At 39.6% G+C, this 18,428-nt stretch overlaps 1 protein-coding gene and 1 non-coding gene across 7 annotated transcripts in view; one reads left to right on the top strand and one right to left on the bottom strand.

Moving 5' to 3' along the window:
- Positions 1-1,639: 1,639 nt before the first annotated feature.
- Positions 1,640-18,428, bottom strand: part of LOC116271505 (disks large-associated protein 1-like) — a 658,479-nt gene continuing 641,690 nt past the window's right edge. For 5 of the 6 annotated variants that reach the window (XM_031658928.1, XM_031658929.1, XM_031658930.1 and 2 more), the window contains one exon: positions 1,640-4,879. In XM_031658928.1, the coding sequence (XP_031514788.1) occupies positions 4,661-4,879 (219 nt within the window). In that variant the 3' untranslated portion in view covers positions 1,640-4,660. The remainder of the gene's footprint in view (positions 4,880-18,428) is intronic. The other variant, XR_004180128.1, reaches the window with a different exon arrangement.
- LOC116271540 lies at positions 1,920-2,023 on the top strand. Its single transcript, XR_004180167.1, has one exon. It is a non-coding gene; the product is annotated as a small nucleolar RNA U13 (small nucleolar RNA).

Below are 18,428 nucleotides of genomic sequence, written 5' to 3'. Positions count from 1 at the left end.
AAAACAAACAAAAAAAAGGTTCAGGGCCAGGGGGAAAAATGAAGATTAAGAGGATTAACCATCCTGAAAATGAAAAACGATTTGCCTTCAAGGCATTTAGAACTGAAAATAAATCTTCCTGAAGCCTTTCGTCAGACACTTTATCAAAATTGCTAGGAGCTCTGACTGGCTCTCTTGCAACGGCCTGGGATCCTTCTCCCCAATTTCAGAGGAGTTTCAAAGTCTATAATATTAAAGACTGACTATTTCTTCTAGGGGAAGAATTTTTCTTAGTGCTTGGATAAAGAGATGAAGTATTAAGTCACTTTAAACTATTTTTCATGTAGGATTAATAGATATTTGAATTTAACTTCAGAATCTTTTAAATGACACCCCACTTAGTATAATTTTTAAAAAGTTCTTTCTGCAGTGAATCGAATAAAAGTCCCAGATGGGATTTGGACTAGGTTTTAACTAATCATGGTAGCAGGCAGTAGTCTCAGTTCTAGAATAAATAGCACTCCAAGTAAGAGACTTATGTTCTTCATCAGTGCCAGGCTGCAACGACATGCTTTGAGAGAACTCTGGCCCCTAAATGTCTCCTCTACTTGCCTGGAAATTTACTATTAAACATTCAGAACTTTTTGAAAATATTAATATTCTCGGGTGATATGCCATTTCAAATTTATTGTTAGCTAATAAGTAAGGAAGAAGGAAAAGCTAGTGATGAGGTGGAGCGATTTGTTAATAGCTGTGGGATAAGAGAAGAGAGTGACCGAAATAATAGTTTTCCAAGAGTAGTTACAGGAGGGGTTTTGCTGGCCCAAAGATGGACTTCATTGTCTCAAAACTACTCCTAACACCACAATGTTTAACTGACCTTAGGCCTTATATGTCTGAGGACCCAATGACTAACACTAAGCAGCTGATGAAAAACCACCCACATAAATAAACCCTCAAGATGCCTTTGGAAAATAGAAAAGAAAAGAGAAAAACAATGTAAGAAAGTGTAGGAGTGCCTTCTCTCCAACATTTCTGAGAGAAGATGGGAGTTGAAAACCTTAAACAAAATGTTGCCCCAATCTCACTTGCCTAATTTTAGTTATCTTGGTTCAGGGCTATGATTCATCCCTAAAGCTGTGAATTGCTGAGGAGGAAGGAGGGAAAAAAATCGACTTAAATGTCAAAGAAGTAGGAACATAAATATAGTTTTCTTTTTTGAGGAACTAGAATTCCAGGATATGGGGATCTTTTTTCTCATAAGGGACTGAATCCTTCAAACTTCTAGAAAAATAATGATCTGCAGTCAAAACATCATCAAGGAAGGAAAGACAGAACTGATTATGACTCATGTCATGTCTGAATTTTTGCCTTTTTAGTGTGTTTTCCTTTTTTTCTTTTGTATCTCTTTCAATCTGGTTAAACTATTAATTAATTAATTAATTTTGAGACAGGGTCTCTCTCTGTTGACCAGGCTGGGGTGCAGTGGCTCAATCAAGGCTCACTGCAGCCTCGACTTCCTGGGTTCAAGTGATCCTCCCACCTCAGCCTTCCGAGCAGCTGGGGCTGCAGGTGCACACCACTACACCTGGCTGATTTTTGTAGTTTTTGTAGAGGCGAGGTTTTGCCATGTTGCCCAGGCTGGTCTCAAATTCCTGGACCCAAACAATCTGCCCACTTCGGCCTCCCAAAGTGCTGGGATTACAGGTGTAAGTCACCGTGCCTGGCCAATCTGGTTAAACTAGAGGTCACTAACAATTGCATGCAGTTGAAGATGACGGAGGTTTAATGTGTAGACTGTAATGACAAAGGGAACTCATAAACTAGGTGAGTGTGAAACGAATAGAGGTAAGTAGAACTATGAGAAATGATTCTAGGGGATGTGATGGTAGCACAGGGAAGGAAGATATGTTTAGATGGTTGTCTAAGGTTCTCTTGTGATCCTTTTGTGGATCATAATCATGATGATTGAGTTTTCACAGTAATATATGAGATGTGCTTCCTTCAAACCTTGTGATGATATCGGCACATTATCCATCTTACATAAACATAGGAAAAAAAAGTTCTCTTTCCTGCCAAAGAATAGGGGACAACAGAGATGGTTTGGGGAAACTCCATCCTAAGTAAAATGTTTTCAGTTTAGTAGGTGTTCTCCTGTCCACTTATCACCACTTTGAATTTCCGTAAGTGGGGAGGGAGGAAATAGCAGTCACTAACTCATAACCAGTTCAACATCTTCACCCTCTGAAGGAGCTGGCCCTCTACCATCAGCCTAGCTGTCATCTGCATGTTTGTCTCTTTCTGCTCTGAAAACTTCTGAGCAGCAAAAGAAATATATGGTGGTCACAAAAATATGGTCCAGGCCATTAGAGGAGGGTCATATTGTGAAGAAGGCAAATGAGAAAGAAAGAGTTTCGATGACTTCAGAGTGATCCTCCACATCCTGAAGCTATGAGAGTAGCCCAGGGCACGATTGTGATGTTGATTTCAGCCCCTACCCACCACCCCTGTCCTCAGTCTCCTCAGAGCACCCTTCTCATCTTCCTCATGGCTCTGCATCTTCCTGTTCTCCTCTTACCTGGATATCGCAGTGGACAAGAGCAGTTCCTCTATCTTATCACCCAAGACCCAAAGTATCACTCAGCGAATGTGACCAATGCATCTTGATGACAACCTAACAGGATACTCAGGAGGTGGAAAGGACTCTGGAGGTTGCTGGTTTAAGTGACTTTCCTGCCCATTGCAATTCTTTTCTTGCATCTTCAGAAAGATGTTAACCCCACAGCCATGACTACCTAGCATTGTGTCTAGTGGAGAGATATTTTAAGGTCCATAGAAGATATTTTTTTCAGAAGGGTCCTTGGCCTCCCTCGTTTCATGTCACCTTGGTCCACTGCCTTTATTACAAATCCAGTTCTTTTAATTTAATTTTCTGAGCATCTGCTAGGTGTGCCAAAATACAATGAAGATTTGTTTCTGTTTTTTATTTCCATGTTTTTTTTTTTTAAGCTCATGTGGCAATGTTTTGGGTCCAATTCTGTTCTCCAGATAGATATATTGAAGTCCTAACTCCTACTATCGGTGAATGTGACCTTATTTGGAAATAGAGTCTTTGTAGATCTAATCAAGCCACCAAGTTTGTGGTAGTTCGTTCTGACGATTCTTGAAAACTAACACATGTAGTAGAAAGACAAAGAGGAAGGGCAACTGAAAGCCAAAGAAAGAAAGAAGAGGTTTTTTTCTTGGCTTAATTTACTGATGCGTTGGTGTTAATTTTTGATTAAAACGATCCAGAATTGTTCCACACAAACGCTTGACAAATAATTCATGAGAGGCTGTCTCTGTCCAGTTCTTTAAAATACAACATACTCTGCTATTTAAATAAATTCCCATGCACAAGAGTCAGCTGTTTTTCAGTGCTCTTGATTAACAAATAGGTTTGTTTTCCTTAACTCGACTGCATTGATTTTTTTGTTTTATTTATTTTGTCTTTTAATATTTTATTTAGTAACATAATATAAATGCACGAATAGTAATGTTATTTCATCAAAATACGGAATCAATGGCAGTTAAAAATATGAGTTATCTGTAATATATTTTTCAGGTCCAAATGGAATTCTATCTATTTTCTACATTTCAAGACTCTAAAGAATGTACTCTCTATAAACAGCATTTAGAATTAAATCAGGTCTGGCTTAAAATAATCAATTTCAGTGGTTTCCTGTGGAGTGCTGTTCTTTGTTCACAAACAGCACAAATACAGTTAAGGACCACAGTCATATGCTGCAAAACAACATTTCAGTTAATGATGCATATAATATGGTGGTCCCATAAGATTATAATACTGTACTTTTACTGTATTTTTCTATGTTTGGATATATTTAGATAAACAAATACTTACCATTGTCTGAGAGTTGCCCACAGCCTTCAGTACAGTAATTTGCTGCATAGGTGTGCAACTTCGGAGCAATACGCCACACGATATAGCCTAAGTGTGTAGTAGGCTAGACCATCTAGCTTTGTGTAAGTATACTCTATGATGTTTGCACAGTGAAATAACTTAATGATGCATTTCTCAGAATGTAACCCCATCATTAGATGTTGTATGACTATATTTATATTTTCAAACAAAACATTTTTAAGGCCTTCAAATTGTAATACGTATTGAGTGCCCAAGTTTAAAAATGTATGTCAAGAACCTTCACATATCCAATTTGCAAGCATGGCCACATTCTATAAGCTTCTCCAAGACAATCTCCTCTATTATGTCACTCAATTATCTGAAAAATTCAAGAGTCTTAAGAAAAAGTTCTTGTATGTACTTCATGCCCGAGCAAATGTTCAAGAATTGGGATACATGTATATTCTTATTGACCAGAAATTTTAATTCTTTTCAGAAGCCATTCTGGATTTAAAAGAATCCAGAATGGCTTCTGAAAAGATTGGATTGTTTCTGCTTCTTAGAGATGAGGGGTTCAGCTCATGATCAATGCAGAGCACATCTGTTGCCCCTCTCTACAAAGGCACTGGGGTACAGACATCAGATCTAAAGTCACAATCAATGTATTGCACTGCTCCACCTGTAGGATGTTTCTGCCCCACTTACTGTAGGAGACACACCGTCTGAGCCTCGGTGATAATACAAGCACCTGGACTATCACAAGTGCAGGGTTAGGACTACTTACTTGAGTGTGGTGAGTTCTGTAAGGGATGGCTGAGTAGCCTTGAGATAGCTTTCTCTCCGTGCAGCAACTTTTGGAGAAGGCTTGGGACTCGTGTCTGAGTCTCCACTGTCTTCATCCCCCATGGCCTTGATATAACTACCACTCCGCATTCTTCGGCATGGAATTTCATCATCTTTACCTCGAGGGGTGTACCCTGTCCATTCATCTTGAGGAACCTATTCAGATAGAAAACAGATAAATCACATTTTACAAAATCTTACCTTTTTCTTTTCTTTTCCCCCCCCTTTTTTTTTTTAGATTTAACATTTCTAATTTTTATGAGTACGCAGTAAGTATATATGGAGTACATGAGCTATTTTGATACAAGCATATGATGTGTAATAATCACATCAGGGTAAATGGAGTATCCATCACCTCAAGCATTTGTCGTATCTTTGTGTTATAAACATTCCAATTATCCTCTTACTTATTTTAAAACGTATAAATAAGACCAAGTTTTTTTTTTTTTTTTTTGGTATGGTACTGCATGTTGGTAATATAATTATCTGAAACTTTAGACATTAACCTTTCAATAACAATATTGTATTGTAATAGGCTCAAGAATATTTTGAATACATACAAATCCATGTCTTTCAATCTTTAACATGACTCATGTATTAGGAAAAATTAAAACCATTGGCTTTGAATCATGTGTGCATCTCAGTTTTCTCACACTGATAATAGTTGAGTCAGGCATAAGAATGCCATTGGAAAGGAGAGCAATTTTATTTAAGCTTTCCAGTGATTTGTTTTCAATTGCCATTTAAGATTCGGGAATGTTTTCTGATTGATCTATGCCTTCCTTGAACCTTTCGACTTGACCATCTCATATCCAGTCTGTCTTCTTCCTAAACCAGTGGTCTCCACCAGCTGCATTTACTCCCCAATCACTTATTCTTTCTGAATCTTTCTTAATTTGGATTCAGCTTCCAAAGATCTGCTTAAAGCACTCTCTAAAGGTTTTCAATGATCTCCTTCTGGAAGATAATGGCATTTTCTTGCTTTTATTTTTTGTTGGCCTCTGCACACCCATGCACACACTTACATACAAATAACTCCTCTTGCAAGTTTCTCCCCTTTTGGCCTTCTGATTCTGTGACTTACCTGGTATAGCTACTACTTGTCTGAATTGTTCCTTTCCTTTTGCTTCGCTGGATCCTACTCTAAGTCCCTAACTGTGGGTACCACAACAAAATAATGCTGTTAGTGCACTGCTCTTTTTTTTCTTTCCACAGTCATTTTCTCCGAGTTCAGCAGAACATTGCACTATGTTTTAGAAGCCGTCTTCGTGGCTTTCTCTTAAGTTCCTCTTAGATTTTCCACTTCAACATGAACTCAACCTAGATCTCATTCCTTCTTCATTTTTCATGATGTGAAAAAAGATGCATAGTAGCCACTCTTTTTATCCATTAAGAAGTAACATAGCAAACATCCTACAGTGCACAGAGCACTCACTGCACAAGGCTTAAGTAAAAGAGACCAAAAAAGGGGGAGGCTTGTTCTTGCCCTCAACATATTTATAACAGAGACGAGAAGAGAAACGAGAGTTAGCAGTAATGGTGATGGGAAAGGAGGATCCGGGAAAGGAGGATCCAGGAAAGGCTCCCTGGAATTGGCCAGGTTTGCAATGAGAAAATAAAAAGGCTTTTAATACTTTGATATTAACAATTTACTGCTTATACATTAAAATAACATGGTACTTCATTATTAACATTAACTCTGCTAAAAAACATTTGCCTACAAGATCTCACTTCATCAATACGACAACCTGTGCATATTTTTCTGTTTTTCTCAGGTGAGAAGCAGGAGCTCAGAGAAGGTAAGTAACTTGCCAAAGGACACACAGCTAAAACAGCAGCACTACAGTTGGAAGTGTTTAACTCCTAAGATAAAATTACATTAATCAAAATTTTATGATTCATAATATATCACGATGAAATCTAAAGTGTTAAGAAAATTGTCCACAATAGCGCACACACATATCAGACAGAGATTTCTAAATATCATAGGTTCTAAGGAAGTGAGAATAGATGTTATACTAAAAGAGGATCATTCTTTCCTTTTTAATTGTGAATTTACCTGTATAACTTGAAAGTTTAGATCTAAGAACTTCAGATTGAAGAAGTGCTACTATTCGTGGACTTTAAAAAAGTGGTTTGTAGGTTCTAATTCTGAAAAGTCCTAACCAAGATGAAGCATCACCCTGCAGCATGTTCATTTCATTTAATCAATTCTTATATTGTGCTCCTGTGCGCAGGCACTGTTCTAAGCACTTTATAAATATCAGCTCATTTGATCCACACAGTGGAGGGGTGTATTACTATTATTCCCATTTTACAAAGGAGGACACTAAAGTTATGTAACTCACCCAGAGTTACAGCTAAGAAGGGGCTGAGTTCCAATGAGGCAGTTCTTAGGGCCACATGTTGACCACTGTTTGATGCTCCTTGTCTTTCTAGGCTGTGCTTTGTGGCACCTGCAGAACTGAGCAATTATAGTCCCGGACACCTTTGTGCTCATCACATTTGATACACTTGCCATTTATTACTTATGCTAGTAACAATGTCATGTTTTTACTTTTTTAGGTAAAAGCATCAAAATCACCACAGCAACAAAGATTTCTCAGGAAATTGTAAATGCTGAGAACAGTCTTGTTTTCCTTGCATTGGCAGGTGACTCACTGCAGAGATAGGATCACATTCAGAGCCTCATTACAGGCTTAGCAATTGCATTTTAAAAATTCACTTGGTACAGCTGAGGGTCATAGATGATGCACCCCACACTTGCTATTTCTCAACACTGGTGTGAAGTTCATAAGCATTGCTCTCTGGAGTATATCAGAGACTCATGACAAACTGATTAGCTCATATGGCTTATGCAACAAAACAAGGCAAATTTTGTTCAGATATTTGTTTTAAAAGTTGAGACCAGCCTGGCCAACATGGTGAAACCCCGACTCTACTAAAAATACTAAAATTAGCCAGGCATGGTGGCGGGCACCTATAGTCCCAGCTACTAGGGAGGCTGAGGCAGGAGAATCTCTTGAACCCGGGAGGCAGAGGTCGCAGTGAGCTGAGAACGTGCCACTGCACTCCAGTCTGTGTGGAAACTACTACTAGAAACAGTCTGTAATTGTTGTTTAGGGAATCAGCTGAGAAGTATTTAACCTGTAGATCTTTCAATTAATCATACTTTTCAAATGATGGCAGCTAAGAAGTTGTGTGGAAGCGACTTCCATTGGAGTGGAATTTGAATAGTAATACATTATTTATATACCTAAAGGTAGCATACAACAAGATTACACATAAAATAATACAGTAATCAGTTCTAGGGAAAGTGTAAAGACAGAAAATCGAGACCTTGGAGAAGAAACACACAGTTGCTGAACTGCAAGGGCCATTACCATGGGTATAATCGAGTCAGTTTTTATTTTTTGTTTCTTAAACACTAAAGCAAAAGGGAGATGTTACTTAGGTGGATAGTTTTAGAAAAAAGCATATAGAGTGGTAAGCATACCAGGTCCAAAGAGTGAAATGTTAATCCCTTTTGATTGGAAAGAAAGGGGGAATTACATGGCTGCAGCTGCTATTGTGAGCTGGGCAGAGGTTGCTGTGTCTTTCCATTTCAGCTGCACAGAGAGAAAAGATTTAGGAAAATCCAAAGAAAAAGATAACCTTGCAGCTGTCTCAGAAAAGCCTGCATTATTACTGTGGTGGCACTTTCAGGAATTGGAAGTCTTGGTGGAAGGAAAGTGGGAGCAGAGACAAACAGTGCAGGACCTCATTGATTTTAGGCTGGTGGGATGCCCTGCGTGTGTGCACCAGTTTAGGAGGGGGTTGGACTCAACAAACATAAACAAACAATAATAAAAACAAAATAATACAGGTTAGATTTTACAGTAGTTATGGATGAGAAAAGAGGATTAATTGCTCTTTAATTATTATGTTTAAGCATTAGCACTCCAACAGAAATCTTAATTTTTGTTAAAACAAAATGAGGATTAGTGTGCATTCGCTGTTTCAGTGATAGCCCATCTATCACTGAAACCACATGTTATCATTCAGAAAACCGGAAGAGCTGCCCTGGACTAAGAAATGGCCATGATCAAGGGCTAACACCCTCTAATTACAAGATAGGGATTTTTTTTTTTTTTTTTTTTCTGAGATACTGTCTTGCTCTGTTGCCTGAGCTGGAGTACAGTGGCGTGATCTTAGCTCGCCACAACCTCCACCTCCCGGTTCAAGCGATTATGCTGCCTCAGCTTCTTCAGTAGCTAAAATTATAGGCCTGTGCCACCACGTCCAGCTAATTTTTGTATAGTTAGTTGAGACAGGGTTTTGCCATGTTAGCCAGGCTGGTCTTGAACGTACTGAAATAATTATTTCAATATCTTTTTTTCTTGAGATGGCGTCTCGCTCTGTCACCCAGACTGGAGTGCAGTGGCACGATCTCAGCTCACTGTAACCTCTGCCTTCTGGGTTCAAGAGATTCTCTTGCCTCAGCCTCCCTAGTAGCTGGGATTATAGGTGCCCACCACCATGCCTGGCTAATTTTAGTATTTTTAGTAGAGTCGGGGTTTCGCCATGTTGGCCAGGCTGGTCTCAAACTCCTGACGTCATGATCTGCCTGCCTTCGCCTCCCAACGTGCTGGGATTACAGGGGTGAGTCACCGTGCCCAGCCAGGATGAGAATGCTTTCTGAATTGAAATGATGTCACGGGCACTGAAGGATGGGCCATTCTAATGAAGGTTGTAGTCTATTCAGTCACAGAACAGGAGACAATAAAACACCACCTAATGAGGCATGCTCATATTTTCTGTCTCTCTTCCTGTCTCACTCCCTTGTTTCTTTACTTCTGCAGGTATTTTTTCATTGTTTACTTGCCAGCGATGGTTTGGGTGCTGGGAATACACACCAGTGAATAATACAAACGTTGGTCTCATTCCATGTAATTTATATTCTAGAAGGAGAGCTAGAAGAGACAGCGAATAGACAAGCACTTGATAAATGAACAAGATAATTTCAGAAAGCATAAATGCTATAAGGAAATAAGATAAGGGGGTGTGCCAGGGTAGCGGGAGGGGGGCTGCTTCAACTTCTCCTTCAGTGAAGCCCCCTGAAGAAGTAACATCTGAGAGATTTGATGACCAGAAGAGCCAGCCTTGGAAGGATCTAGGGGAAGAGCTTCCAGGCAGAAGGATCAGCCGGTGCAAAGTATCTAGAGTAAGAAGAAGATTGTAGTAATTGCAGCCCTAGGAATGAAAATGCCAGCCTGGTCAGAGAGCACTGAGCAAGAGAAGCAAAGGGGGTCAGGTCACATAGCTCATCTCAAGCTATCTCAAGTCTTCCTTAAAGTTGAATCTGCTCTCCCAAAACTCCCTCCAACTACTTCAGCCTAAATTAATCTTTTCCTTTATGAAATTTATAGCATGTACCATCTATATAAGGGGTCAGCAGAATATAGCTTGCAGACTAAATCTGTTTCATCATCTATTTTTGTAAATAAAGTTTTATCGGTACATGGCATGCCCATTCATTCTGTGTTATCTATGGCTGACTTTGAGCTACAAGGGCAGAGCTTTATGGTAGCGATGGAGACAATATGGCTCATAGAGAAAGTATCCCAACCCTCGGTCCACATGATTATACTGAGTACTTAAATAATCACGAAGTGCTGTTTTATGGACATGGCTCTTTGTCTTTGTTTCATCTCTCCAACTACTCCATAAGCTTACTGAAATCACGGGAAGCTGTATTGCCAAAGGATTAGAGGGTGGGCTCTGCAATTAAACTGCCCGGACTTGAATTCCAGGTTTAAATTTTTGCTGGGTAAATTACTAGGTACATCCTTGGGTGAGTTAATTAACTTATCTGTGCCTCAGTTTCCTATCCCATAGAATTATGTGTGGATGAAATGAGGTAATGTCCATAAGCACATAGGAAGTGTTTCATAAAGTTCTGTTTGATGGGAGTTCTTCACTGTACACTGTACTCTGCCATGTTACTGAGCACACAGACACCCCCGATGATGAATGACTTTGGCTTTCCAAGACTCTGATGCCTACCTTCAATTTTCTTTGGCAAGTTAGGAGCAAAAATAGTCTCTCTCCACTTCCAATTGGTTCTTTTTAATTTTTGTAGAGATGAGGTCTTGCTCTGTTGCCCAGGCTGCTCCTCAAACTCCTGGGCTCAAGTGATCCTCTCCCCCCAGCCTCCTGAATAGCTGGGACTACAGGCACCTGCCACCACACCTGGCTTTCTTCATGGCTACTTTTAAAGAATATGGTCAATGATAAAAATCTTGGGCATTAAAAGTAGTGGCATTTATTATTAAAAGCAGTGGATTAAAAGCAGTGGCTGCCATATTTCTATCCACTATATATTCTAGTATAAGAATATAAGTGCAAATGGACTATATAAAAAATAATTTGCAAAATTGTAAAAATTTCTTTCATGGTAAGAAAACGGTTCTCCTAAGTTGGCCCACGGGCACAAACAGGTATTTGTGTCTCTGCCGGGAGCTTTGGAAGTGGACTAGCTTTTGGTGCTGACATTTCCCCTCACTTTAGGTTTTCCTGAACTCAGTTGAAAGAGGAACACATGGCCGGATGTGGTGGCTCACGCCTGTAATCCCAACGCTTTGGGAGTCCGAGACGGGCAGATCATGAGGCAAGGAGTTCAAGTTCAGCCTGGCCAACATATAAAACCCCCTCTATTAAAAATACAAAAAAATAGCTGGGCATTGTGGTGGGCACCTGTAATCCCAGCTACTCAGGAAGCTGAGGCGGGAGAATTGCTTGAACCCGTGAGTTGGAGGTTGTGGTGAGCTGAGATCATGTCACTGCACATTTTACTGAATCTAAGACACTAATGCAATTGTCCCAACATTTTTCGTGTTGCTAAGAAAGAAATAAACATCACCAATAAATTCTGACACTCCATAGAATATGTGATTTATCCCAATATCCAAAATGCTAAAACGTGGAAACTATGGCTCTTAGAATAAATTAAAAACTCTTAAAATATGTATGAAAAGAAAAACAAGAAATGGATTTATTCTGGGATAGTAATTGTCGAACTTAATGTTCATATTTAGTAATGACCAAATTAATAATAGCAATTACATTTATCATGACATGCTTTTGGAAAAAAATCATAACTTCACATAATGTCTCATGATCCTTACAACCATCATGAAGGATATGAGGAGTAAATATTATAACCTCAGTTTGTCATATAGAGAAACTGAGGTCCGGAGACATTAGTAACTAGTGTAGGGTGACACTGTGCCCAAGTTGAGGTCTGCCACTGACAGTTCAGGAATCTCCCCCGTCCCCTTCTAGCATATTCTAGCATATTCATATATGACATATGACATGTCTTTTGGGTAACAATTATTTTTTGATAAACTACAAAGCACATATTTCAGATAAGAAAATAATGTCATAGTGCTTTAAGGTCTGTCTGAAGGAAAAAATTGATAAACAAATAATGAGTTACAATCCCTTGAAAGAAAAGTTACAAGAACTACTCTATCAGATGTAGGAACGCTTAGTTTTAAAAGTCTCTCCCCAAGCGCATCTAGCTTGAGTGCCCCGCTTTGGCTGAGCTGCAGTTATCAAAATGTAACTAAATAGATATAGTCTGTGCCAGTGATGGTCTGAGAGACGATGGTTGAGAGATGAAGCCATGTGCATATGACTCTTTGAGAGCAGATTATCTCAGGATGGGAAGTTGCATGGTGAGGTGTGGAGTAATGAGAATGCGTGAGATTTTGGGAAATCTGAGAGCCACAAAAGGAATGAAGACACTTAGAAAGCCGGGACAGCTGAAATGGAGCATATGTCCTGAAAATATACAAGGGCAGGCCAGTGCGATTCCATGAGCTATTCTGGGTTGCAGAGATTTGGGAGGAAAAGTGATGAGCCCAAGGCTGTGAGTGCATAAAGCAAAGTTCCATTTCATCAGGAACCAAAGAACTGGGAATAAGGAACTTAGCATTTGGTTGATTTGGTGCAAACAAAGACATTAGAGCAAGGAAAAGTCACAGTTGAATGGTGGGCATCAGGGATAAGTTTCTATTTGCACAGCTACCCCTCAGCAGCTGTTGATTCCTTCCCAAGCACAAGGTGTTTCAATGACAACAACCAGGTAAATAAGGGTGCTTGGCAGTGACTTAGGGGTCAACCTGTTTGGCCTTTCCTGTGCTTGAAAAGGAATGGTAAATAGGAGGAGAAAAACCTACATTATGAAAGGAGAGTTGGGCATCTGACATTCATGAAATATCTGACAATTATGGAATAATCTCAATGAGCTAGGGGCAGTGCCTATGTTACTTTATTTTAATCTTTGCAGCAGTTGTATGAAATAGGCATTACTATTTCCATCCTACTGCTTCAAAATTGAGATTCAAAAAGGTAAAATGGCCAGGTGCAATGGCTTGCACCTGTAATCCTAGCACTTTGGGAGGCCAAGGCAGGAGGATCACTTGATTCCAGGAGTTTGAGACTGGCCTGGGCAACATAGCAAGATCCCACCTCTACAAAAGAATTTTTTAAGTGTAGCTGGTGTGGTGGTGGTATGTGCCTGTAGTCCTAGCTACTTGAGAGGCTGAGACAAGAAGATTGCTTGAGCCCAAGAGTTTGAGACTGCAGTGAGCTATGATGGTGCCACCACTCTCCAGCTGGCAGACAGAGTGAGACTCTGTGTCAAAAAAAAAAAAAAAAAAAAAAAGATGAAAGGACTTGCCCAAGGTCATAATAATTGGTAGGAATGTGTATTTGTCTGACACCAAAACTTTTAATAATATCACCTTGCCTCTGATGAATCTGTGATGATTAAGTGAATGAACCAATAAACTAAGAAAAAGAAGAAAAGAATGGGGTGCATACTCCCACTCAACAGTAGTGGTTTTTAAAATAAAATGTAACCATTCAAGTAAGCACAAAAGTTCTCGTGTCACTAATTTTCTAGCACTGCTAAAAGAGGGTTCAAAATAATAAATACTTAATGCTGAAGTGAAAGAGTGTTGTCATTTCCTGGTCTGGGGTTGCCTTACCAAGTACTGTTTGCAGCTGCTGTTTAAACAAACATGAACAGTTCGGGATGGGGGTGCGGGGGTGATTAGAAAACTTGCAGGACAGACACACCTTTAAGGGTGGCTTTGGGAGCCTTGAAGCGTCCCAACAGTGTCTTAGCATTTGTAGGAAGGCTCCGCCCTGGACTTTTGGTTCCTGCCTACAGCTTTTTAGAGAAATGGCTGTAATGTGTTGGCCTTCTAAGCACTTTTAGTGGGCTCTCAGATTCCCTACTCACTCGATTTCTTTGCATCTTCTTTGCAGCTGGGAGAACTGCTTTTCTGCTCCACACAGCTTTCACCTTGACAAATGCGACTTGGCTTAAATGTCCCTTTAGCCTTTTTAGCTTGCTCTTCTCATAGCAAAAACAGAAAAAAAAAAAAAAAGAGCAAGAATAGGAAAATTACAATTATGCAATGTGCAGATCCCTAGGCATGACTGTCGCTTCCCAATCAGGAGAAGATTTCCCTGGCAACCGCCCTTTCTTACTCCCCTGGAAGCCCGAAACTGGTGGAAAACTTAATTTGTTTTAGATTGCTTAAAATTACCTTTTAAGGATAAGAGTAAATACCTACCTCTTTAAATAGAATTTATACCCTCTGCCACAGCTCTTCCAAATAACATTTTTAAATGATCTTGAAAGAATAGAACGTTGTAAACAGTGATATATAATGGTAATTTGCTTACCACGACCCTATAGAATTATTCTTACCCACGGACATGTATAGTACCTACAGGGTACCCAGCACCAGAGCAGGGGCTGGGTAAATACACCAAAAGCATTTGATAAAACACAGTCTCTGGTGTTAAAGGAGTTTATAAGTTTTGAGTGGATCTGGTGAATCTGGAGGGTGGATGAAGGAAACGAGTAAAAAGCAGCTTTAAGTAAGTCAAGCCGAGTCGAGTATTAAATCTCAGTACCTCTGAATTTCCTACTGGGTTTGAAGTTTGTTCCCATAAATCCCCTTTCCCGGTGATGAAACTGTTCCTTAAAAGTTGAACATATGTGTGTGAAGTGCACATGCCACTGATAAACAGCCCTGCGGGGGAATGGCAGAGGGGCTCGGTCTGCAGTCTCCAAGGGATTGGGGAGCCATGGGCCTTTGGGGACTAGTAGAAAATGTTACTGAGGTCCTGGGTGACATTAAAAGGGGCACTACCTGTGGATAAGACACCCTTGTGACATCACATCAAGACATAATAACTAAGATGCTGGGCGTGGTAGAATGCACCTGTAGTCCCAGCTACTTGGGAGGCTGAGGGGAGAGGACCATTTGAATCCAGGAGTTCAAGACCAGCCTGGGCAACACAGTGAGACCTTGTCTCAAAAATTTTTTTACAAGAAATAGCAGCTAAGATACTAAGATTCTAGTATGATGTAGGGACAGGAAGGGAAATGAATTTTATTAATTATTCACCCACTCTTTTGACTGTAGTGAATACGTATGGGTTTAGCTATCCCAGTTCCACTTTTGGTTCTTGTAGCCAAGCCTCCTGACTTTGCTCTGGGAAAAGATTTCTCCCCAACTCGAGGTCCATGTATTTAAGGAGTAGCCCAGGAGTTAGGGTAGGACAAACAGCAAATCACACTTCCTGGCTTCATTGCTTGGCTCAGGGCAGAGGTGAATGGTCTAAGCTTACTCAGTCAGCAAGCGTCTCTGGACCTGTACATGAAATGCCAGGACAAAGATACCTCCTCTCCCACTGAATACATTAATAAGGATGCATGTGACCTTAGGACCTGCTGGTAGCCATTTTATAACACCTAATACACAAACATAATTTCACGTAATACAAAAACCCTATGTTATCTTAATGCCATTGCAATGATGAAAAAATTGAGACTTAGTGGTATGAAATAACTTACACCAAACGTTACAGCTTGTCAGAACTGAAAGACAGGTTTGTCTTACTCAAATTTCTACACTCTTTTCATCACACCAGGCTGCAGTCTATAAGAGTTTCAAAACTTTGTTACAGTAATTTTCTATTAAAACTTATATTCAAGTGTGAAGTTGCTGGGAGATACAATCCCATAGCATTTTGGAACTTGTAACAAGTACTGAATCTTAGATGCTTGGTCCAGCACTTTGGGAGGCTGAGGCGGGCAGATCACTTGAGGTCAGGAGTTCGAGACCAGCCTGGCCAACATGGTAAAATCCCATCTCTATTAAAGATACAAACATTAGCCAGGCATGATGGTGGGCGCCTGTAATCCCAGTTACTCAGGAGGCTGAGGCAGGAGAATTGCTTGAACCTGGGAGTTGGAGGAGGTTGCAGTGAGCCAAGATGGCACCACTGCACTCCAGCCTGGGTGACAGAGTGAGACTCCCTTTAAAAAAAAAAAAAAAAAAAAAAAAAAAAAAAAGAGGTCTAGGTCTATGGTAAATATATTTTTTCCACTTACTATATAGGAGATAAGCTCACTTAGAACCCTTTTTTAGTTTTTAATGTAACTTCATTTTCTGGCGTATTGGAGGGCATTAGCTGTGGGCTTGGAATTGTTAGTTGAGCCATCATAGCTTTCCATTATTGTTATAGTTACTAGTGTGCTGGTGTCTATTCACCACATCCTATGTTGTTTGTTGCTATGATTCCTAGTTGCGAACATTGAATTCCCTGAGGCAAACTAGAATTCTGTGTCTGGTGTTGAGAGGCAGAGATGTGGGTAGAAGGTTAGTGACCTTCCTCTTGGTGTCAATAGAAGCCCACATGTGGAAACATCATTCATCAACACTAATCCTCGGTATTGTCTAAAATCACATAAACCTTTCGGCACATCTGTCTGTTGCTGTACACACCTAACTACTTGTCAACCTTGTATATGAATTTTTTCCTTAGGACACAAAATCTGATAATGTTATTATTAACAAATGGTACAGCTAGAGTCTATAAAATATCAAGTCAATCATCTCAAGTATTAATACTTAATTTTAAAATTATAAATTTTAAAATAGATTTCAGCAAATATTTTCCTTTAGTTTCTCTATTATCAATTTTGAAGTATTAAGTTTCTCAAATGAGGCTTCCTTGTGAATCATTAACTTACGTTTTTGACATTTATAAACAAACAAAAATCCTGATAGATTTAGGAAGAGCTACAACTCAGAAGCTCCTGCTTTTCGTCATCATTGTCTGATTCCCACTGCATCTTGGGACTGTTTGGACTTTTTATTCCAAGCTACATTTACAACACCTGAAAGCATATGGCATTCAAATGGGCCAAAATAATCTTTCCTCCCTGAATCCCATCCATTCTAATGCAATGAAACCATCAAACCACATGCATCTAGTTCTTGATATTGGGAAAATAACTGAATAATATTTTGGTGTCCTCATGCACATGTGTGATTCAAAATTCCACTTTCATAATCATCATACAGGGACATTGCCTCTTGAGGGTGTGTACTTTAAACTACGTTTCAATCTACTTTCCACAGGCAGCAAGGTATCGATAATGAACAGAGGATGTCCCACAAACATGTGTACAGATGAGTATGATACACTCAATAGTTATCCAAATCACTGCTTCCGGGCTAGCTCAAGGTCCATTGAAAGGAAGTGTTCCAACTGGAATATTCATTACAGGGTTCTCTTCTTTCAGTTTAAACTGATTACTTCGTGGTTAAGCTGCAGTTAAAAGTGCCACTTCTTCTGTGACTTTATCAAAATGCTTTAAAAGTATTCATTCACTTATTCAACACATATTTATGGAGTATATACAGTCGTCGTCCTATGGTATCTGTGGGGGACTGGTTCCAGGATACCAAAATCCATGGATGCTCAAGTTCCTGATATAAAATGGTATAGTATTTGCATATAACCTATGCATTATCTTCCCATATACTTTAAGTCATCTCTACATTCCTTGTAATACCTAATACAATGCCTGCACATCACTTCATTTGTGTGGATTCAACATAGTACTCAGGGTACAGCAAATTGAAGTTTTGTTTTGTGCAATTTTGTGGATTTTTTTTTTTCCAAATATTTTTGACCCATGGTTGGTTAAATCCACAGATGCAGAACTGACAGATACATAGAGAGGACTGTATCATGAAACAGGTGCTATTTTAGGTACAGCAATTGATAGGCAAAGAAAAAAAATCTCTGTTCCTCAAAGAACTAAAAATAGAACTACCATTTGACCCAGCAATCATACTACTGAGTATATATAGGAAAATAAAGCACTCTACCAAAAAGACACCTGCACTCACATGTTGATCGCAGCCCTATTAAACAATACTGAAGTCATCGAATCAACTTAGGTGCTCATCAATGGTAGGTTGGATAAAGAAAATGTGGTACATATACACCATGGAATACTATGCAGCCATAAAAAAGAACAAAATCATGTCCTTTGCAGCAACACAGATGCAGCTGGAGGTCATTATCCTAAATGAATTCATGCAGACACAGAACACCAAATACTGCCTGTTCTCACTTGTAAGTGGGAGCTAAACCATGGGTACGCACAGACATAAAGATGGCAACAGTAGACAATGGGGATTCCAAAAGAGGGGATGGTGAAGGGCAAGGGTTGAAAAACTATCTACTGGGTACTCTGTTCATTATTTGGATGATGAGTTCAATAGAAGCCCAAACTTCAGTATTATGCAATCTATCCATGTAACAAGCCTGCACATGT

The sequence above is a fragment of the Papio anubis genome, chromosome 19, assembly GCF_008728515.1.
Source record: "Papio anubis isolate 15944 chromosome 19, Panubis1.0, whole genome shotgun sequence".
Lineage (NCBI taxonomy): Eukaryota > Metazoa > Chordata > Mammalia > Primates > Cercopithecidae > Papio > Papio anubis.
The sequence above is the reverse complement of the archived record's forward strand: the minus strand, read 5'-3'. Positions and strand labels throughout refer to the sequence as shown.